General features: G+C 36.3%; 1 protein-coding gene across 2 annotated transcripts; it reads left to right on the top strand.

Annotated features, from left to right (window-relative positions):
- The first annotated feature begins 42 nt into the window (after positions 1-42).
- On the top strand, positions 43-22,840 carry PPP2R3C (protein phosphatase 2 regulatory subunit B''gamma). Of its 2 annotated transcripts, none has more exons than XM_006186380.3 (13): positions 43-235; positions 4,758-4,885; positions 6,956-7,060; positions 7,645-7,757; positions 8,718-8,815; positions 9,667-9,737; positions 13,581-13,713; positions 14,909-14,964; positions 15,041-15,116; positions 15,906-16,042; positions 18,415-18,552; positions 20,668-20,727; positions 22,535-22,840. In XM_006186380.3, exons 1-13 carry the CDS (start codon positions 178-180, stop codon positions 22,721-22,723), a joined length of 1,362 nt encoding a protein of 453 aa, XP_006186442.1. In that variant the 5' UTR covers positions 43-177; the 3' UTR covers positions 22,724-22,840. The 2 variants fall into 2 exon arrangements, with proteins under 2 accessions (XP_006186442.1, XP_032337760.1); XM_032481869.1 differs by having other exon boundaries at positions 125-239.
- The last annotated feature ends 126 nt before the right edge of the window (positions 22,841-22,966 follow it).

Below are 22,966 nucleotides of genomic sequence, written 5' to 3'. Positions count from 1 at the left end.
CCGTACTCTCCGCAGTGGCGGGCAGTGATGGAGTTCGTCGGGTTCGTCGACTTCCGCCCGTGTCCAAGATGGCGATTGAGCGGCCTTCACGGGGCAGGGCGGCGTTGACGCCTCAGCTGGCGGGGGTGGAGCGGTTAGTAAACAGCAAATGCGGGAACTGCTGCGCCGGAGTCAGCCATGGACTGGAAAGAAATTCTTCGCCGGCGGTTAGCGACGCCTAACACCGGTCCAAACAGTGAGTTTGGGAGGGGCGGCCCGCAGAGACAGCCTGGCCCCAACCTCCAGGAGGTGGGGGAGGATGGGGAGGAGCAGCCCTTGCGAGCAGCGCTTTCCGCTTCGGTAAAACCTCTCCTGACAAAGGAGGGGGACTGGGAAGTGGTTTAAGGATCCAGAGGGGTTTGACTCACACTTCCCTGGGAAGAGATTTGCGGGAATGAAAAGCTACTGTAGCCACTCACTTGTATGGTACTGACCTAGATTTGCGAGGGGTAATTGAGAATCCTGGCGTCAACAACTCTTCGATCCTACCGGAATCCATTGATCCTACCACTTTTGGTAGGATCAATGTCACACTTTTCACTTCCGTCCTTATCCCCTTTAGACTTAATAATTCATTTTTCCTTGTCTCTTTCTCTCTGCTTCACGCTTGCTTGTTAATCAGTCTGATTAAAACTATCGTTCTTATTCCACACCGGCATCCGGGGCAGCTGATAGCGGCTGGAGAAAAACGGAACCGTGGTGAATTGTCTCACTTTTAATTCAATGTCCATTAATACCTAAAGTAGGTGTTTCAGTCATTCATCTACATTTCTTCCGTGTTTCCCTAGACATTCACTCTCCTGCACTCCAAGGCAATTCTTTCTCATCTCCCAAACCTTCATGTCCTACCTGCTTCTTACCTTCAGCTGATGAACTAGTATGTATATTTAAGAACGTAGAAGCAAAGAAGAACCTCACCTGCCCATTTATTATTTCTGTCAGCCCCTTTCGCCCGATAGATGACACTCTACCTTCACTGTTAAAATGAACTCCTTACCGCGCTTATTTGAGACAGTCCCTCCACTCCTGCACTAGATCGTGTTCCTTTCTTGTATTCACTGACTTCACTCTGACCTTATCCTCTCTCATACATCATCAAATTTTCCTTCTCTACTAGATCATTTCCATCAGCTTTGACAAACATGCTGTGATTTACCCCATCTTAAAAAAAAGTCATTTGATTTTACCTCCCCCTCCAGCTTTTGCTACATTTCTCTGTACCCCTTATTAGAAAACTTCTCGAAAAAGTTACCTGTTACTTGTGCTTTCTCTTCCTCTTCATCTTAAACCCACTCCATTGCATGTCTGTTATGTGCATAAGTTAGGCTGTAGCAGCAAACACACAGAAATTCTTGTCCTTATAGAACTTACACTTTAGTGTTGGGAGAGATGAGAAAATAATGTCAGTCATATAGGTTGTACAACTTCTATTGAAGGCTGTTTTTTTTCATCAGTGTGCTAGATCCCATCCTTTGTGCTAGATGCCATTTTTGCCTCCTCAAGGATATAGTCCTGCAGTCATCCCCCGTCTCCTGCATCATCAGATTTTCTCAGTCATTCCCATCAGCATATGAACATGGTGGTATTTCTCCCACCTTAGAGAAACTTTAACTTCGCCCTGTAGCTGTCCCTCATTTCTCTGTTCTTTTAGCAACACTTGTTAAAAGAGTTATCAGTTGAATCTGTGCTTGTCTCTGATTCCTGCTTGTCACGATCATCAGAAATCTCCATGTTGTTCCAGAGCTCAGTTTTCCTCACTTTACTTGACCTGCTAGCAGTCCCTGCCAGGGACACAACGGTTCACTCTCTCCTTTTACACATACTTTGTTCTCTTGGTCTCTGGGAGACACACTCTTAGTTGTCCTCCTCCCTCACCAGTCACCCCTTCTCAGTCTTTGCTTTTTCTTCCTCTTCTCTCCAAGAACTTAACATTGGAGTGCCCAAGGCCCAGTCCCTTGTCAGCTTCTATTCTCTGTCTACACTTGCCTTCCTGGTGAAATTATCCAGTCTTACAGCTTTCAATGCTGTGTATTTGTTAATATCTCCTAAATATCTCAAGCCTGGACCTCTTCCCAAATGCCAGATTCATATGTCTAATTGCCTACTTGACATGGTTACTTGGCTCTAATAAGATACCTTGATCTTGTCCAAATTGAACTCCTGCTCTCCTTCCTGATTTGCTCACTTACAGTTTTCTCCATCTTAGTTACTGGCAACCCCATCTACTCAGGTCAGAACCTTTGGAGATATCTTTGACTGCTCTTTTCTCCAATAACCCACGTCCAGTGTGTCAGCAAATCCTGGGACCAAAAAGAAAATATATCCAGGATGAATTTATTCCTGATAGCCTCCGTTGCAGCCACCCTGGCCCAAGCCACCACCATCTGTCACCTGGATTACGGCATTAGCTTCCCATTTGCTTCTGGGGGCTCTTTCCCTCACCAGAATAAAAGCCAAGGGCTTTCCAGTGACCTCGTGGCCTGACCTCCCATTACCTGCCTTCCCTCATCTCCTGCTATCCTCTCTGGCTCATTCTGTTGCAACTGCACTGGCCGCCTCCCTCTTCCCTGCACACACCAGGCACGCTCTCTTTTTAGTGCCTGGGCGCTGGCTGTTTCTTTTGCCTGGAATGCGTTTCCCTCGGATATCTGGATAGCCAGCTTCCTCACCTTCAGTTGTGTTTTTGTTTTGTTTTGTTTTTTTTCTGCTCAGTTTTATCTCAGCGAGACTTTCCCTGACACTCTGTCAAGAGCCGTACGTGTGTACACACAAATCCACTCACATAGACTTGTATATCCCTAGAACAGTTGGATGATATAATGAAAGTGATTCTTAGGATTTGGGCTCAGGTGACTGGGTGATAGTGCTTCCATTTACTGAAATCAAAATATGGAATTAGAAGAAGAGTAGTAAGATGAGGGATGGGGGATTATTTTAGGTATGTTGGAGCATGAGGATGAAAATATTTTGTTTTGATTGTATGAGTTTAGGGTTCAAGAGCAATGTCTGGGTTAGTGCCATAGGTTTGGGACTTAGAAATTAAACTGTAAAAGTTGAAATGATAGAGGAAGAAGATAAACAAAAAAGAAGAAATAGCCAGGAAACAGGAGAATCGACAGTGTGGTCTCATAAAAGCCACAGAAAGGTTAGACTCATCAACAGTATCAAATTTAAAAAAGAAATCAAGGACAGGTGTGTCCATTAAACTAAGCAGTTAGGTCCCATGTTGCCCGGGTGGTCTCTTTGGAGCGGTAAGAGTAGGGTCAGGATTGCATAAAGGGTCATGAGAGGTAAGAAAGAGAGCCAACACAAGCTTTTCATTTGAAAAGGTGCCTGAGAAAGAAGGAATTATGTGTGGCCATAGGTAAAAGGAAGAAGTTTGGGGGAGGAGATGGGAGGATGAGGGTAAGCCTGGGATAAGAGCTACCTCTTCCCCTTACACTGGCAGGAAGAAAGTAAGATGCAGGTGTGATACCTTCCTGTTCTCCCTCTCCACTCAAATGTTTGTGGACATCCACACACAGTAGACTCAGTTTTCGGTGAACTGGGAGGAATTCTCATCTCACTTGAGGATGAACATGGAGGGGGCTTGAGAACTATAGTGAAGGTTTGGGGCAGTCAGTCACTGAGAGGAATAAGCAAGAGGGTATCATGGGCAGATAAAATGTGTACTGGTGTTTTTGAGAGGCTGACTTATTAATTAGTAACCATGAAATAAACTTGTGGGGCCAAATATTTCAAAATTTTGCAGCTTTCTCCAACAGCATTGAGCCATAGTAAACAGATAATAAAATTGGTCCAAGGTTAAAAATTAGCAAGGCAGATGTGGCAGAAAATCCAGGCAGAAGAGGATATTAGGGGGACAACTTCAGGCATGTTGAGAAGGAAGTGAGACCAAGAGGAGGAAAAATTTTTGAGAAAACAGATCAAAGAATTAGAGATCTCAGTGAGGCTGCAGTGCAGTGAGGTTTTGAATAACCAGGAGGAGAGAAAATTTTTCAGAGTATATTAGAGTTTAAGATTTCAGACGAGGAGCAGATAAGATCTGTGGCCTTGCTGAGTAAGAGAGGAGGAGAGGTGACAGCCTTCAGAGTTGAGGGTACACAGTCACCCGCATAAATGTTTATTCTTTGGGGATTGCTGGACATTGAGGTACAGAGTGCTGTGCACCAGTCGTCATGGTCCACAGACGAGTGTGGAGGAAAGACTAAATGAGTCAGCGACCTGCCAGCAGCAGGCAGGCTGGGTCATAGCACCCTGAGGGGTGAGCATCAGATGGAAGGATTTGCATTAGGTAGAGGAACAGTGGTTACAAAGCTGAATTTTCCTGAGGTCAAGGGCTGTGCCTGTTTTCTCACTACTCTACCCAATGTCCAGCACAGTGCTCTGTACAGAGTCAGTGCTCATGAAATACTTTGGACGTGTCAGGTCTGTAAGAGAGGCAGTGACTTGAGGAAGAGACAAGGATGGTGATAAAAAGAAGTGGAGGGAACCTCTGAGAAGTGGTTGAAGAAGTAGAGGAGGCTATCTATTTCAGTGGAAAATAGTGATTCTTGGTGTGTCAAGAAAGTTAATAAAGATGCTTAGTGTCGAAACACAATCGTGAAGGCCTTTTTTGTGCTGTAATTAGATTGCAGTATATAGTATATTGATGTCTTGAAAAAAGTATTGTCTGATTTTAAAAGTGCTTCCTCCACCTTACTCTGTTTTGTTACCAGAAAAAAAAAGTGAACAAGAATTAAAAGATGAAGAAATGGATTTATTTACCAAATATTACTCAGAATGGAAAGGAGGTAGAAAAAACACAAATGAATTCTATAAGACGATTCCCCGATTTTATTACAGGGTAAGTGGTATCTAAGTATATATCTTGCAGAGTTTATAAATGAAATGTAATTTTAAAAAGAGTTAAAAGTCTTATATTTTATAAATAAATCGATTATATTTAAAATTTTGTATATTTATTTTTTCATTCTAGTTGATCTTCCTATTTTCAACCTGGTTAGGTCTTAGTTTTTCATATAAATTGGTATAAGAACACAGTTTTTACTTGCCACTTTTTTTAAGTGATAGGCTTTTTCTTCCTTCCCTATTTTCACTACGAATGTTAATAGTAGGCATTCTATTGGATTATGTTGTCAGGCTTTCTATAAGACTAAGGTTTACTTAGCTGATCACAGTTTTTAACTCTGACTTTTACTCATAAGGTGTAAAATGTTTTGCTCAAGGCTAAACTGAAAAGTAGATTGAGAGTGGAAAACTTTGAATTGTACTTAGTTGAATGTTTTCTAGTGCCAAAACCGTAAAGAATGTCATAGATAAAAACAGTAAGACTTTAAGAAAGCTATTTACAGCTGAAATTGAAGACTACTAAAAAGAATAGGACCTGTTTACTATTATGTAAAATGTAACCACTATAGAAAAGTTAACTTTGGAGTTTTAGCTGAATGTCTCTTAAACCTGTTACCTTCTAAACTCAATTAATTATAACAATATTTGCAAAGAGAGTAAACATTTTATTTCGCTTGCATTAAGGAATTAAGTATTAATATAAGTGAATTATCAAGATAATTTAAACTTACTTCAAGTACAAGCTTTTTTCATGTGAACCACTTTATTGGAAACTTTTTTGTAATACTTTGTATCCCAGCATTTTAAAAATTATATAACTAATCCACATCTGTCATGGAAAAAAGAAAAAGCAGCTAAAGCTGATATTTGCCCATAATAACATTGCCCAGAGGTGTAAATAAATACTTTATATGAATCCTTCTACGTATTTCTGTATGTATGTATGTGTATGTGTGTGTAACAAAAATGGGATCACATCATATATGCTTTTCCTGCTTTTTAGCATTTCACACTTTTTTAACCAGAGGCAGCTAGACAGCTGAGAATTTTTTATAGTCTGGGGTGGGGGCGGGAGGGGAATTCACATTTACGGAGTGTCTGCATACTTCAGAGCACTTTATATTCACTATCTCATGTAACCAGGATTATGAAATCGTATCTTACTAACCCAGAAATGGCCCTCAGATGTTGACGTAACCCCATTCCTGAGCCCATGACTCAACTTCCTTGTCCTTCCAGTCCCAGCCATCCCCTTGTGGTTCTGAGGGAATCCCCTTTTCCCCCATTTCTGTCTCTTGTTCTCTGACCTCTTCCAGATCCCAGATGGTTTCTGGTCTGCAGCTGTGGATTTGTGGGACATTCTTTCCCTTGTTTATTCTTCCTGTCCTTCTACTCCACCGCTTCAGAGAAACCACCTGTCATCTTTGGTCACCACTTCCCTGCCTGGCAAATTTGATTACTCTAGTTGCATGACCTTGGGCAACTCATTAACATTTGATGTGAAATTGAGGGGACGGAGGGGAATGGGGAACCAAACCAAACAACTAATAAAAAATTAAAACAGTCTTGGACTCTGAAGATGTAAATCTTGGGTCTGGGACTGACTAACTGTACATGTGTTCTTGATCAAGTCATCCATCTTTTGATTTCCTCCTCTCTAAATTGAGCCTAATGAAATCCATCTCACAGGGCTGTTAGGATTAAATTAGAACGTGTGCGTGTTGATGCCTGGTATATCATGAGTACATACTAAATGTGGTGTTCATTTTTAAGTAAACGTCTATGGATCTAAAAGAAAAAAAAGAAAAAGAGAAAGAAATTTGGGCTAGACAGTTAGCTTTTTCCAGGCAGAAATCTGGCCCTTAGCTGATCACTGAATTCTCTGCGGATCTCTTTGTAAATGAACTTTTTAAATAAATGATGACTTGATGTTAAGCAAAATTGAGAAAGAAAAAGTAATTTTGAGGCAGTAGCATATATAGTTTTTTATGAGGCCAAATACATTTTACAGAATCCAGTAGTCTAGAATTTAAGTGTAGAAATTAACTCTACAGTGTATTTTTAGCTGCCAGCTGAAGATGAAGTCTTACTACAGAAATTAAGAGAGGAATCCAGAGCCGTCTTCCTGCAAAGGAAAAGCAGAGAACTGTTAGATAATGAAGAGTTACAGGTAAGAGTGGAATGAACAGTTGCTTTGTATGTTAGCCATTTATGATTGGTACTCACGTCCTACGGGATCTCAGGGTGCCTCAGTGGAGCCAGTACTGCAGAGCGGTGAAAGCTGGGGCTCTGAAGCCATGGTTCCCACCAGAATCAGCTACAGAGCTTGTGTGGCTCTCTCAAGGATAGTTTTGTTTTGTTTTTTAAAGTCCATAGGTGATTTTAATGTGAGGCCAAAGTTGAGAACCACTACTGTAGGGTCAAACTGTAAGGGTTCAAATCGTAACCCTGCTCTATGATGGACTTAACATTCTGTGCTTCAGTTCTCATCTGTAAAGTAGGGATAACAGTATGTACATCATATAGTTATATGCATTGAAGAGGAACTGTATATGAAAAATTTTAGAACTTAGTAGGCAGTCAGTGAATGCTAGCTGTTTTTATTAGTAGTAATCAAAAGGATAATGAGGATGAGGTTCTTCTTAATATTAGCTCTCTACTAGTAATCAATTTTAATAGAAATAACACATTTAACTATGTTTTAAAATTTTGTTCTGTTAATTATGACATCTTCATTTCTGCAATTCTCCTAAGAACTTATGGTTTTTGCTGGACAAGCATCAGACGCCACCCATGATTGGAGAGGAAGCAATGATTAATTACGAAAATTTTTTGAAGGTTGGTGAAAAGGCTGGACCAAAGTGCAAGTAAGAATAATATAATTAACAAAGGAGTATGTTATGTTAAGCATTTTAAATGCTTCAAATAACTAATGAAAATTTAAGTCAATGATATGACAATTTGAGTCAACTTTTTATTGAACTAATAAAGTTTAATAAAATTACTTACAGTTGAGAAACTTACATTGGTATGAAGTTATTGAAAGTTATTAAAAGAAATATGATACTTTATTTACAACATTATAGACCTTCATTCTTTTTTTCTACTTCTAGAAATTTATCCTGAGCAAATAATAACATAAATGTACCAAAATATACAAGGAATTCATTATTTATAAAAGCAAAAAACAAAACAAAAAAAAACAATAGCATGACAAACAAAAGCAAAAGAACAAACAAAATATTCATTAACATGAAACTGGGTAAATAAATTATGGAATACTAACTACATAGTAACTTTAAAAATAAATCCATATACACAGAGGAGAGGTGAAAGGTTACACCAAAATGTTAACTTTGGAAGTATGGTAATGGGTAACCTATATTTTCTTTTCTTGATAGTTATGGTATTATTGTTACAGGACTGTGTATGTATATCTCTGTAAAGAGTAAAATTTAAGTAGAGATGGGGGAAATAATTATTCTTAAATGCAAGGAAGACAAGTGATAATATGAGCTTGAGGCGAACTACCTTAACCCCACAGCTGATTGTCTATAAGTGCAATAATGTCCCCACATGCCTAGAGCTATTTCTTCTTACACAAATCTGAGCTCTCCTTCCTACTTTTCAAAGGCCTTCATCCTTAAGACAACAGAATAGAAAGACGTGTGACTTAAAATTTTAAGTTTTAACCTCTAGTTCTCACTTTGATTTTTTTCACCCCTTTGATTTATTTGTTTTGAATTTATTCTGTTGTTTGCTAAATCATATAGGAGTCATTTTTATATTATATTAGCAGATGATTGAATCTTTATTTCTTTTCTTAGGCAATTTTTTACAGCAAAAGTCTTTGCTAAACTCCTTCATACAGATTCCTATGGAAGAATTTCCATAATGCAGTTCTTTAATTACGTCATGAGAAAAGGTGATTTCATTTTCATTGTTCTTAAACTCCTATCTGGGAATAAAGTAGATTTTTGGTCCATGCTTTTATAGTATCCCTTCCATGTCAAACAGCTGTTTTAGTAAGTTTGAATAACAGAATTTCTTGTCTTTTGACCAAGGTTTATTTTCCTATTATTATGATTCTCTCCTGGAAATTACTAGAGCTGAGATTTTCTACTATACATTTGGGTTCACTATTAAACAAAACAGAGCAAAACAAAAACGTCATATATCCTGAAGATACTACCTAACTAGGTATATCAAAAGCTGAACCAAGAGGTTTAATGTATGGTTACTGGAAATAACTTCAATCCACTGGTAATTTTATTTCACCAGTATATTACAGGTTGAGTTGCCTGAGAGGATAGTTCCAAACTTACAACTGTTGCATCATATTCAAGGAGTTTTTATTTAACAACTTGGAGTTGTTCCGATTCCTTTAAGTTCCATTATGACCTATGAAGTCCTGTGTGTACCATCTGTAACTAATACCTGGTTGTAGTAATTAACCTCCGTAGAATAAAAGCTACTTCATTGAAGGCCTAACATTACACTCCTCCTGTTGGAACACCAGTATTCCTAAGGGCGTCCACTTTGTTCTCGCTTTAGGCTTGGTAGAATCGTTGATATCTGCATTTAATTCTGTGGTATGTTTGTTTCGTTTTGAACAATTTTGGGGTTAATGAATAAGTAATATGTGTGAGAAAAAATATGTTTATAGAGTTATTAAATTAGCTTGCCCCTTAATCTAGCTCTTTATCTCCTTTAATGCATATATATGCTACCAGATAGATCTTAATAATTATATTGCATTTTCCTGTTTATTGTCAGTTTGGCTTCATCAAACAAGAATAGGACTCAGTTTGTATGATGTTGCCGGACAAGGGTATCTTCGGGAATCTGTAAGTCTTGACCTACTTTAATAACTACACTAGACACCAGAATGTTAAACAGTAGTTATCACTGGGTGTTGAGATTACAGATAATTCTTACTTTGTTTTTGTTTCTCTGTTTTGTTTGTTTGTTTTTACAAATATGTTACTAAAAAGCTTTTTAAATGTATCTTGATCAATACATGTATTGATCCAACCTTTAAAACAGTGAAAAACTTCTGGTTATTCATGAGTGTTATTAACGTATGACTGTTTTAAAATGTAGGGACCAGAAATTTTCCCTTTTTTAGGAAATATAAGAAAAATAATGTGACTATATTCTCACCTGTAGGTTTGGGTTGTAAGGTCAGTTACCAAGAACTATGTATTTCCCATTAGGGACTAATGTAGTTAGGCCAGGTTATCAACAGAATTACATTACAGCTTCATGATCCAAATCGTTATTCTTCTTATAAGTGTGGGTATCTAAATAGTATGAATGTGCTTCTTTTCAGCTCAGGCTTTTTCCCCAAATATATGGAATCCTTTTTAGGGTTGTGAAGGAAAGGAGAAGGGATAAATACAAATAGGCATAAATACAAATCAGGTTAATTAGTCATTTCAATAAATATTCAAATTTAAGATTTAAAGAAATCCAGGTTCCTTGTTATGGTTTATCGTTCCTGTTATAATTTGTTGCACTGTTTTATCCAGATTTCTATAGATAGAATCTGTTAGCTCATCCTAAACATTTACACTTGAAAAACTATCTAGGATCACAGTACAATTCTTGTCCTTTAAGGTTCAGATAAACTTGCCAATAAAAGGTTCTTGCTTCTGTCCCTCTCTCCCTAGCAAGGAAGATCTAGTAGCCACCTGTTGATACAATTCAGGTCAGATACTGGAGTCCTTCTACAGCTCTGAGAGTTCTTGCTGGTTTTCAAAACACACTTATCTTTTCTTGCCTCGTTCCACAAATGGAAACAAAAATTGAAAGAGGGATGGGGGAAGAGAGAGAAAAGCAGCAGTGTATCTCTCTAGTTGTGTTTAAAAGGGAGTCGTTTTCCCTTCTTTCAATGAAAGAATATATTTCTCTCAAAGAAAAGAGGTATTTATCCTCACCTTGGCACTTTGTCTTGTAGACCTTGTATCTCCCTTGTTTAAAAAGACAGTGATTTCCAGAGCCAGTGTCTGTAACTTGAGTAGAACAGGCAAAAACTTTCATTCACTTACTAAATCTTATTAAATAAGCATGTACCAAACAATTTGTGCCAGGTACTGTGCTAAGCCTTACTCTTAGGGTGCTTTTTTTCTAGCAGAGTGAGGAGGAAGACACTAAATTGTAAGCAAGATGATTTCAAATAGTGACAAGTTCTGAAGAGAAAATAGGATAATAGGAAACAGTATGACTGGGGTTGGGGAACTGTTCTAGGTAAGATGGAAGGGGTACTTTGAGATAGTGATTGAGTTTTAGCTATGAAAGATGAGAAGGAAGCTGACCTTATGAAGATTTAGTACAGAGGGAACAGCAAATTCAGTGTCCCCAAGGCATAGTTAAAGACCTGTTCTCGAAACAGAAGGCAGATCGTCTCTCAAGATGATTATGGATCAGACCAGGGTGATGGCTGTAGAAGAAACCAGTAGTGGATTAATTCAGTATATATTTTGGACACATACCCCCAAAAAACAACCACAAAAATTTGCTGCCAAGTTAGATGTTGAGCAAGGGTTAGGGGCCTTGGTGAAGAAAACGTAGGAACCAAAGGTGAGTTTAAAATTTTTACTTTGAATAAGTGATGGAATAGGGAAAAATGGGTGAGGACCAGGGTTGTGGATGATAGGAGTCTAGTTTTGGACACACTATGTTTGAGATGCCATCTGTTCTACAACTTAAATTATAAAGTGTCTCAGATGAAATAGAAACACTATCCTTAACAATAGTAACGAAACTTTTAAATATATGATCTTGGAGTAGGGAAAGCCTTTCTAAGAAGTCTAAAAAATAATAAATTCAGCTAAATTTTAAAAAATCTATAGAGCAAAGACCATCATAAGCAAACTTAAAGAAAACAACAAACTAAGAAAATGTCTGAAACTCAGTCACAGACAAATGGCTAATTACCCTAATGTATGAAAAGCTCCTAGAAATCAAGAAGATGGCTGCTAACCCAGTTAAAACTGGGCAAAGGATATAAGTAGTTTGCAAAATATAAATGCTGCTTTTTTTTTCCATTGGGGGAGGTAATTAGGTTTATTTATTTATTTATTTTTAGAGGAGGTACTGGGGATTGAACTCAGGACCTTGTGTATGCTAAGCATGCACACTACCACTTGAGCTATATCCTTCCCTATCAAATGCTTCTTAATCACAAGAAAAAAATGTTAACTTCACTTTATATAAGAGAAATGCCAAATAGATCTACACTAAAATATCATTTTTCGCCTACGAGATTGACAAAGATTAAAAAGTTTGATAATGCTTTTAATGAAGGAATGTGAAATAGGCCATGGTTTCCCAGATGTTTCCAGTTCACTGAGGTGCCCTTACAGTTAGTTCTAAACAATTTAATGAAAGTATTCATTAAACTTATTAGCCTATTAACCATTTACAAAAATAATACACATAAGTTAAAAGAAAATCTAATTTTTACTTTATTCTTAAATGACAGTCACTAATGGAATGTGTGTACCCATGGGGCACTGTACAGCTACTCAACCCTGAGGATTAGGTTGGACACAGTCATCCTCGGTGCCTCTTCCACACTCATGTCATGTAATACTAGCTTTATCACAGCAACCACCCAAAACCTAGCTTTGCAAAGATTAATGTCATCAAAAGGAATATAATTTCAATCTGATGTTGAAAATGTGAACTACCTTGAGCTCATTGTGACATGTTGTGCAGTATCCAACAGATGTCGCTGTTTCTCTTAAAAATTTATATCCTGCTGCACCTGTGAGTTTAGGGTAGCACTCCTGGTGCACAATTTGGGAACTGTTAATAGAGCCTTCACATTGCTGGTGGGAGTGTAAAACGAATGTGGCCTTTATGGGGAAGTGGGAAATTTGCCAACGTCTTATCGAAATTATAAACGTGCATATGCTTTGACCCAGCAACTCCACTTACAGAAATTATATCCTGTATTTTCCCATAATATCTATGAATGAAAAATGAGCTTAGCTCCTATTGTATTTTTTTAGTGTTGCAAAAGATTAGAAACAACCTAAATGTCTATCAGAAGACTGGTTAAATAGATTATGGTACATCCATACAATGAAATAATACATAGCTTTTTTTTTAAAGTAGAAACTCTTTGATAGTTAAAGTGGAATCACTGCAAAGTATATTGTTGAGTGATAAAAAGAAGATACAGAAAAATCTGCATGGTACACTGCTACATCCTATGTAAAAAGAGGAAGAGAAATATACACATATGCGTATTGGCATATACGTGCATCAGTTATCTTTAGAAAAGGTACATCAGAAGCTGATAATATAGGTTACCTCTGGTTAGAGGAAATAGGTGAGAGGGAAATTTTTCAATGAATACTTTTTTGTTTCATTTGAATTTGGAGCTATGTAGAATGTGTTACGTATTCAAAACTATGTTAAGATGAAAATAAAAAGTAAATTAGTAAAAATAAATTTAAAAGTTTCACCACTAATATAGTTACGCATTTATTTCATCATTAATATAGTATTAATGCTGAATAATTTTTAGGGCTGAAATTATATTCCAGTATCTAATGAAGAAATAAGATCAGACATTTACTTGTATAGGTTTTCTAAAAATAAAATACATTTAAACTCAAAAAAAAAGAAATCAGACATTTACGACTTTAAAGTTTTATTTTGGTTTTTTGTTCTTTCAGGATTTAGAAAACTACATACTGGAACTTATCCCTACTTTGCCACAGTTAGATGGACTGGAAAAATCTTTTTATTCCTTCTACGTTTGTACAGCAGTTAGGAAGTTCTTCTTCTTTTTAGACCCTCTAAGAACAGGTAAAGGAAAATCTTATCTAACTTATATTAAGGAGAATATCATTACTTCTAAATCTCAGGAACTAAAGTCTTTAAAATGTCATTTCTTTATTTTCCTAACATGTCATTGCTGTTAATATATAAAGACCTTTTGATTTATTTGCATCAGCCATCATCAGTTGTGACAGTGGGCATGTCACCTAACCTTTTACAGTTTCTCATCTCTAAAATGAACTATGAACCAGGTGATCTCTGAGTCTTGCCAGTTCTTTGAAGCCAAGTATTCTGATATAATTTTGCTATCCCAGATAGGTTATATGCTGGAGAATTGTTCTTTTTGATGAAAAATCTGAATTGGGAGATAGAACTGTTTAGCTATGATGTATTTTTCTCTTTCTCAAGTTAGCTATCCTATATGAGGATCAGATTGGTAAATATGGCCTCATTAACAGTACACTTTATCAACTATTCTAATGTGCTGGGCTTAATTAAATACGTGTAACTGGGACAGAGGAAAGGACAGAATGCCCAAATCAAAGTCCTTGATTCTTCTTCTATCTTTGAAAATCCAGCTATGAGTCCATCACAGTACAGGGAGCTGACAGTCTTTTGTAAACACCTCCATTACAGGCATATACACATCTTTTCCCTTTCAAATTTACAAAATAATAATAGCTAACTGTTTTGACTGTTTATTATGCACTAAGTACTATGCTAAGCATTTTACATAGATTCTTTCATTTCTTTCTCATAACACTATAAGAAAGATATTATTATTATACACATTTTATGTGTGAAGCAACTGAGACTCAGATGGATTGCCTGTCTAGGAGTGATTTAAGTCTCTATCTGCTCTTAACCACACCTCTGTATTGCTTTTTATTCCTGAACCTCCAAAGAAATATGGAGACGGTCTCTTGGACTGCTAACAGTCTCATATCCATATCCACAAAAAAGTTAACACAACTTCTTTTGGAATCTGTATCAGTGTACCAACTGGATGTATATAGTTGGGTGTGTATAGGTAGACATACCTGTATGAGATTATTAAATATTCCCTGCACAGTTCCCTTTCATAGCAGTACATAGTAAGGACTTGGAGAAGACCTAGGAAGCTTTAAAATATTAATTGTGTGATTGCTCTTGTAAAATAATACCTTTATAAAATTGAGTTGCTCTTGTTTTTAAAATGAAATTGTGTTAATGTTTTTTAAAGGGAAGATAAAAATTCAAGATATTTTAGCATGCAGCTTCCTGGATGATTTACTGGAGGTAAATATGTTTTAAACTACTTAATTATGTCACTTGACAGTTGCTATCTTCTAATTATGTCTCTGTGTTCATTTAGTTAAGGGATGAGGAACTATCCAAGGAGAGTCAAGAAACAAATTGGTTTTCTGCTCCTTCTGCCCTGAGGGTATATGGTATGTTCCTATCTTAATGCCAAAATTTGAATTATCCATTCCTCAGTTAATGTTTCTTTAAGTGGTGTTCAAAGGACAGTTTTCTACATAGGCTAATTTACCTTAAGATCAAAGTACTGTAATTTACCTTAAGAGTTTCTATTCTAGATGACTAAATTTTACTTGCTTAAATACCAACATTTTGTATTTTTGTAACTCTTATTTAAGTTAGTACATTTCTAACACTTTAATAGAACATACACTGTTGTTTGATCCTTTCTTGTTGACTCAGGAACGTCATTGTGAACATCACCTATGATCTTGCATTGTGATAAAATGCTACTCTCAGGGTCCTCAGAAGGAGGTGTTCTAGGGCTGGGCTTGCTCTTTTCTTGAATTTCATTAGTCTGTTACATTGTTCCATTGGGTCATCTTCTGACTCGTTTTGGCAACCCTGACCTCTGCTTTCAGGTGTCAGCATTTCACTGCTTTATGTTGGTTGACCCCCACCTCCATTTAATTTAGAATCCTAGGAAAGTTCTAAAAGGTTACAAACTAAAATCGAATAATAATGTAAGTGAAATAGTCCAAAGGCATGGCCTTCATGATGAGTTTTCCTTGACTAGTTCTGGTTTAACGGTTCTGATAGAGCCTGCAGGGATAGCAGATGTCTGCCCTAAATGTAACATAATCAGTTTAAAAATCAAAATGGTGACCAACAAAATAACTTTTGTTAGTGTTTATTCTTTTGTCTTTTAATTAGAATTTTATTTTGTTCTTAAGTGTTTTCTTATCATCTTTCTTCCCAAGGCCAGTATTTGAATCTTGATAAGGATCACAACGGCATGCTCAGTAAAGAAGAACTCTCCCGCTATGGAACAGCAACCATGACCAATGTCTTTTTAGACCGTGTTTTCCAGGAGTGTCTCACTTATGATGGAGAAATGGTAATTTAAATCTCTAAGTTGTAAAAATTTAGGCTCCCACAATTTCCAAAAGACTTTTTAAAATTAAACTATAGTCGACTTACAATGTTACATTAGTTTCATGTATACAACATGGTGAGTCAGTATTTTTATAGATTACACACTGAAGATATTGTAATATATTGACTATATTCCCTGTGCTGTACAACTCTTTGACTTATTTTTTAACTGGCAGTTTGAACCTCTTAATCCCCTTCACCTATTTTGCCCCTCCGCACACCCCTCTGCCCCTTGGTAACCATTAGTTTGTTCTCTGTATCTGTGAGTCGTGTTTCTGTTTTGTTACATTTGTTAATTTGTTTTGTTTTTTAGATTCCACATTTAAGTGAAAACATACAGTATTTCTTTTCCTCTGACTTATTTCACGAAGCATAATACCCTCCAGATCCATCTGTGTTGTTGCATATGGCAAGATTTCATTCTTTTTTATGGCTGAGTAGTAGTCCAGTGTGTGTGTGTATACACACATCATATCATCTTTATCCATTCATCTGTATAGACACTAAGGTTGCTTCCCTATCTTGGCTACTGTAAATAATGCTACTATGAACATTGGGATGCATATATCTTTTCAAATTAATGTTTTCATTTTCTTTAGGTAAATACCCATGAATGGAATTGCTGCTTATATGGTAGTTCTATTTTTAGAAACCTCCACAGTGTTTTCATAGTGGCTGCACCAATTTACATTCCTACCAACAGTGCACAAGGGTTCCCTTTTCTCCACACCCACTCCAGTATTTATTTGTTGTCTTTTCGATGATAGCCATTCTGACAGGTGTAAGGTGATACCTCATTGTGGTTTCGATTTGCATTTCCCTGATGATTAGTGATGTTGAGCATCTTTTCATGTGTCTCTTGGCCATCTGATGTCTTCTTTGTAAAAATGCCTATTCAGGTCCTCTGCCCATTTTTTAATCACAAAAGCTTTTTCTTGATGTGATACAGCATTATTTTCATATCTGTGTAACAGTATCTTAAAAAGTATAAACTGATCAAGTTATTTGAGATTCAGAGCCTTTGATCTTAAGGTAAATTTGTTCAAAAACATTACTTCCCTTATAGACTCAGGGCAAATAGAAAAGTTTAGTATTTGGTTTACTTCATTGTCAGTGCATCTATGCACCTATTGTAGAGGAGTGTGGACTAGTTGAAAAAAAATCTGAAAAATGGACAAATCCTATTGACTGTTTTCATATATGTGATTTGTTCATTAAGTTACCAGGTCAGATCTATTACCACATATGCCATCATTTAAATCTAAGAATCAGGTTATATTACTCTAAGCAGCTACATTTTAGTAGCTAAAGACTTACTAGTATGCACTGGTCCTTTTATTATAACAATGTAAAATATTTGAGAAAAAAATTCTAAATAGCATTTTTAATCACCATTCTTGCAATTAAAAATGTGTTAAGGATCTGATAAGCATCACTAGTTTGGAAAAGTTAAGAGATGGTCATATTGTCAGAAGAGAATCAGGGTTTTTAGGTTTTATCACTTAGCATTAATAGCAGTTTTCTAAATAACATTGTTAGCCAAGTGCAAAGGAAAAGGGAAAAAAGGTGCAGATACTCTGCTTAGTGACTCCCACAGCTGTCCATGGTTAATAGTGAGGTGCTTGGAGTATACTAATGACCTGTGAATAAAGAAAATCAGAAGCTACAGCTGTGTGTGGAGTTTAGACCATGATAAGGCTGCATGTCTAGTTCTTCACACTGCAATTTAAACAGAAAAGAATCCTTAAAAAAGTCCTCTCCAAGATTATAAATTTTCTTTTGCAAGTGAGAATCTCCCAAGTACTTTACTACTTTTAACCATGCAAAGAAAAGTTTTCTGTGACTTATCCCCTTTTTGTAGAGAAAGCTTTCTGTTCTCTTCATGTCTTTTTAGCCTTCATTTGTACTTTTTTTGGATGAGAACGGCATCTGTTCACTGTAGAATATCTGACACTGTTGAAAAGACTTACTGGAAATCATCTGAATTAAAATTTTAAGACAGTATTTCAAAATGACCACACTGAAATGTTAATATAAATTTACTAGCAACGTATGCTGTCTTGTCCATTTCAAAATTGTAATGAAAGAAAATTCTGGTTTAACACAGCAAATCTCTCATAAGAACATGAGCTGTGCCCCCACAACTTTCCTGTACAAATTAACTGCTACGTATAATTCCTAGAAACCAACGTTAAGTATACAGGTAGATTTCTCATTTCATATTTTTAAAAATTTTCCACCTTTGATTACATAACAGCTTAAAATCATTAGATACTCACTTGAAAAGTTAATTCCAAATAAGACCTCTAATGAACATCATTTTCTTTTCAATAGGACTATAAGACCTACCTCGATTTTGTTCTTGCATTAGAAAATCGAAAAGAACCTGCAGCTCTACAATATATTTTCAAATTGCTTGATATTGAGAACAAAGGATATCTGAATGTCTTTTCCCTTAATTATTTCTTTAGGGTAAGTCTCATTTGTGTATATGGTGTCTTTGTTCCTTAAGATATGTTATACAATTTGGTTTAAATTAACTACTCAGTGACAATTTTATCTAACTTATGATGTTTATATAAGAGATTTCAGAAGGGTATCAGGTCTGGTTTTGATTTTGTTTTTTCTATTTTTAAAAATATAAATGAGCTAAATCAATGCTGATTTGACTAGTCGAAGAGTACTAAAAAAGTGTGTGTAAATATATGTCAGGAGCTATTTATTACCCAGTAGAGATACAAACATGCCTGAGAAATTCTGTGCTCTTGGTGATCAAAAACTAGTATGTAAAATCCTACTGAAGCTTTAATTAAACAGTTCAGAAAAGGTAACTCCTTTTTCACAGAGGTTTTGTAGACCTTGGTAGTTGTAGATTCTTTTAATCGCTATGCTGTAAAAAACACAAATTTAAAATTGGCTAGAATTGTGTGCTGCATTTCAGTGTGAAACAGATTTACTGAAATTCGGTACCTTAGGTGGCCTCAGAGAATAGCGTGATGAGCTCTGAAGTGGAATCTGAATGTATTTTATCTGATAGGCATTCAGATGTAGCAAGTGCAAGCAAATGTAGGCGTGTCTGCCCTTTCAAGATAAATCATTCCTCAATTTGAATGGTGACTTTTCTACTTAATAGAATAGTTTTGTACAGTAGTATTCCACTCCATTGCCACATTTTTGTAGATAGTTTTTAGAAGACCATGAGGTTTTTATATGGTTAAGATCAGTAGCAGGAAGAAATTTTTTTAAACAATAAAAATGACATTTTCATATCTTTGTCATAAACTATTTTCCCAGAGGCTTTTTCTTTTCCATTTAAAATTTTTTGATACTTTTAAAATAACTGATTTCTGAGTTTCATAGTATGTATTTCATAATTTCATGTTAAATTCCCCAAAAGGCTTTCCATTACGATTTTCTAGATAATAATGACTACAAATACTATAAGGATAAATTACAATCCCAGTATTAGGATGCATTTTTTTAAAAACTGAATGCTACATGGGCTTAAATCAATGGCTCATCTGAGACTATAATATCACATCACATAGGGATGCCCCTGCTTTAGGCAGACCTATTAAATGATAATTCAGTTTTAGGAAAACAAAGTAAATGTATCTTTTGGAAATTACTCAATCCCTTTTCACAAAGATTTGTTTATAGTGTATCTAAGAATATTAGATTTTATTTTTTAATACATTGAAAATATTTCATACATTTCTTTTACCAAAGTTTATTTAGGCTTGGTCATATGGGCTAAAGTAAGAAGTTACTGGTGCTGGGCCCTGCAGTCCTGGGCTGTTCTTGGCTCCTTTGTACATCAGTATCCCAGTGATAAATCTGGACCTGGGTGGTGTACTCTCTAGATCATACCATCCAGGTCTGCTGCTCTGGTAGCTGAGGGCATACTCAGATTCTCAGCTACTTCAAAGAGATGCCCTGTGCACACTCTGATATCAGCAGCACTGCAGAGCAGGCACTTAGACCTATATTAGTTAATTATTTTCCAAGAATTTTAAGCTCCACATTTTCTAGTGAATGACTCCTACCTAAAATATTTATTGGTCCAGCTGGATCACAGTAGTTTCTTCAGTCAGTATTTTTTGTTAAAATTCATAAAAGAGAAGAGTTTGAGGGAGGCTTACCTCCATTTTTTTCTGTCAAGTAGAAGATAAAAGTGTAGGGTGGGAGGGGTGTTGATGGACTGGGTCTCTTAAAGAATGGTGATGGTGTGAACAGCACTCCTGGAAAATGGGAGGAGCAGGCCATGTTAAAGGCACATGTCGGGTTGGAGACCATTCCTATGGAATGAATAGTAATCTGTGGTCTCGGATACTTCCTTTCTGAAGTTTTCCACAGCTAAGGTGTAGGTCTAGAAAGGCTGACGGTTACACTGACCCGTGTTTAGGTTTTGCTGAACAGACATGACACAAGGTCAAGGAATTTGAGAATACTGGCAAGAGCGGTTAAAACAATGAGGCCTCTGGTCTTGATAGGACAGGGAATGGAACTAGAAAGGGGCTGTGGAACAGAACAGGAGGTGTTGTGTATTTTATTTTTTATTTACACGTTGATTTCTACTACCTACAGGCCATACAGGAACTAATGAAAATCCATGGACAGGATCCTGTTTCATTTCAAGACGTCAAGGTTACCTTTTTATTTAACTTACATAACACCAGATAATCATGTATTAAATGAAGTTTTTCCTGAAAGCAACTTAGGAGATACTAAACCAAATCAAGTATTTGCTATCATTTGTTCTGAATTAATATTTAAATCATTAGAAACTGAGACCATACTTGGATTAATGATTTGTGTAATTTATGATTTTAGCATTATCAGCCTCCTGTTCTCATTGGAAGCATTCATTCACTTTGATTGAAAATTAAGAGAATCAGTACAGCCTGCACCCTCTGACAGTCTGTTCCACTGTAAACTGAATTTTGGGTAACTGTTTAGGTTCAGGCACTTTTTTAGTCTGGTACTTTAAACAGCTTGTTTGCTTTGGTATTATTTAAGGAGACACCGGTCTGACAGTATGAAAACTACCACTATTTAAAACACATGCTATACTTAGCATTTTAGTAATTGGAGTTTTACCAGCTACGAAACACATTAAGTATCCAGTACTAGTTCAGGTTAAAAATGTAATAAAATAACCCCATCCAGTTTTAACCAAGTATAATAAGATAAAGGGCTATTTTGGTTAAATGTGAGACAAATTTGCAACTATGTAACTGGCAACTTAAGAACTGGTAATTTTAAACTGCCACCAACCTGGAAAGGGAAGTTTCACATGCAACAAGATTACAAGTTCATACATACCATTTTACCTGAATTGTTCTAATCTTTTAAAAATGTAATTTTCCTCCTTAAACGCTACTAAAAACTCTGAGCCATTTTACTACAAAAAGATGAAAATGTACTAATTCCTTGTAAATATTCTTATAGTACATTTCATAGTATAGGAGAGGTTCTTCCAACTATTCCAGTCATTTTTAGCACAATTTAGTGTCATTATGGATGACTTAATTCTTCAATACCAGACTCCCCCTACCCATTCCAGGTCCAGAGAAAAAGGTTGACATCAATATTGGAAATGAAGTTTTGTCACTGCCTTGGCTCTAAAGCACATAAGTCTTTTACTTTGGGCTGAATTTGCACTTAAATCAAGGCTCGGCTCTACCGATTAAAAGACAAGAGAAAAATATAAGTAGTTAGTTAACATGTATTCCAAGAACACTGCATTAGATAGTTTTGCCACTAATTAGCTATGTGGCTTAGAGTAGATTAAACTCTTATAAGACACACACAGGCATATCCTGTTCTACTGCATTTTTTACAAACTGAAGGTTTGTGACAACCCTACATCAAGCAAGTCTATCGGCATCATTTTTCCAATAGCATTTGCTCGCTTCATGTCTCTGTCACGTTTCAGTAATTCTCATCATATTTAAAATGTTTTCATTATTATTATTTGGTGTCTATGATCAGTGATCTGTGATGTTACTTTTGCAAAAAGATTATGACTTGAAGGCTTAGATGATGGTTAGCATTTTTAGCTATCAAGTGTTTTTTAAGTAAAGTATATACACTGTTTTATGAGACATAATGCTACCGCACACTTAATAGACCATAGTATAGTATAAACGTAACTTTTATATGCTCTGGGAAACCAAAAAATGTATATGACTTGCTTTATTACATACCCACTTTATTGTGATGGTCTGCACCTGAACCCACAGTATCTCTAACAGTATACCTGTACCTAAGGAATTTTCCAATAAAATTCTGTGTATGTAGATAAGAGAGGATTGCCTGTTAAATGGAAAAAAAACACTGGAACAAAAATTTTATGTAAGCTCAAGTGCTGGCCCTAAAGTTTAGGTCATTGTGTGATAGAAATTAAATGAATTGGATATGAGACTTCATCATATTTTTTCCTCTCTTGTAGGATGAAATCTTTGACATGGTAAAACCAAAGGATCCTTTGAAAATCTCTCTTCAGGATTTAATCAACAGTAATCAAGGTGACACAGTCACCACCATTCTGATTGATCTGAATGGCTTCTGGACTTATGAGAATAGAGAAGCCCTTGTTGCAAATGATAATGAAAACTCTACAGACCTTGACGATACATGATCTCCTAAAGACTAGACTGTATTCATTACAATAAGCTTGAATGCTGCATGTAAAACCTTTGAAGGAGAATCCTTGGGAATGGTCTAAATAAAACACTTCATATGCCCATGGAACACAGCCAGTGTTCTGGTTATTGGGATTTTGGTTGCAGTAGTTTGGAAGCAATAGGATGAAGTTAGGAGGTAGTAAATACTGGTTCCACTTAGCTCAAATGTGGCAAGTGTGTTCTGGTGAAGATAGGAG

Source organism: Camelus ferus, chromosome 6 (assembly GCF_009834535.1).
Source record: "Camelus ferus isolate YT-003-E chromosome 6, BCGSAC_Cfer_1.0, whole genome shotgun sequence".
Taxonomy (NCBI): Eukaryota; Metazoa; Chordata; class Mammalia; order Artiodactyla; family Camelidae; genus Camelus; species Camelus ferus.
The sequence above is the reverse complement of the archived record's forward strand: the minus strand, read 5'-3'. Positions and strand labels throughout refer to the sequence as shown.

Coding starts and splice junctions, on each gene's coding strand:
- PPP2R3C (XM_006186380.3), top strand. CDS start 178: ATGGACTGGAAAGAAATTCTTCGCCGGCGGTTAGCGACGCCTAACACC. Junction 13,714..14,908: donor TTTAGACCCTCTAAGAACAG/GTAAAGGAAAAT, acceptor TGTTTTTTAAAG/GGAAGATAAAAATTCAAGAT. Junction 20,728..22,534: donor TTTCATTTCAAGACGTCAAG/GTTACCTTTTTA, acceptor CCTCTCTTGTAG/GATGAAATCTTTGACATGGT.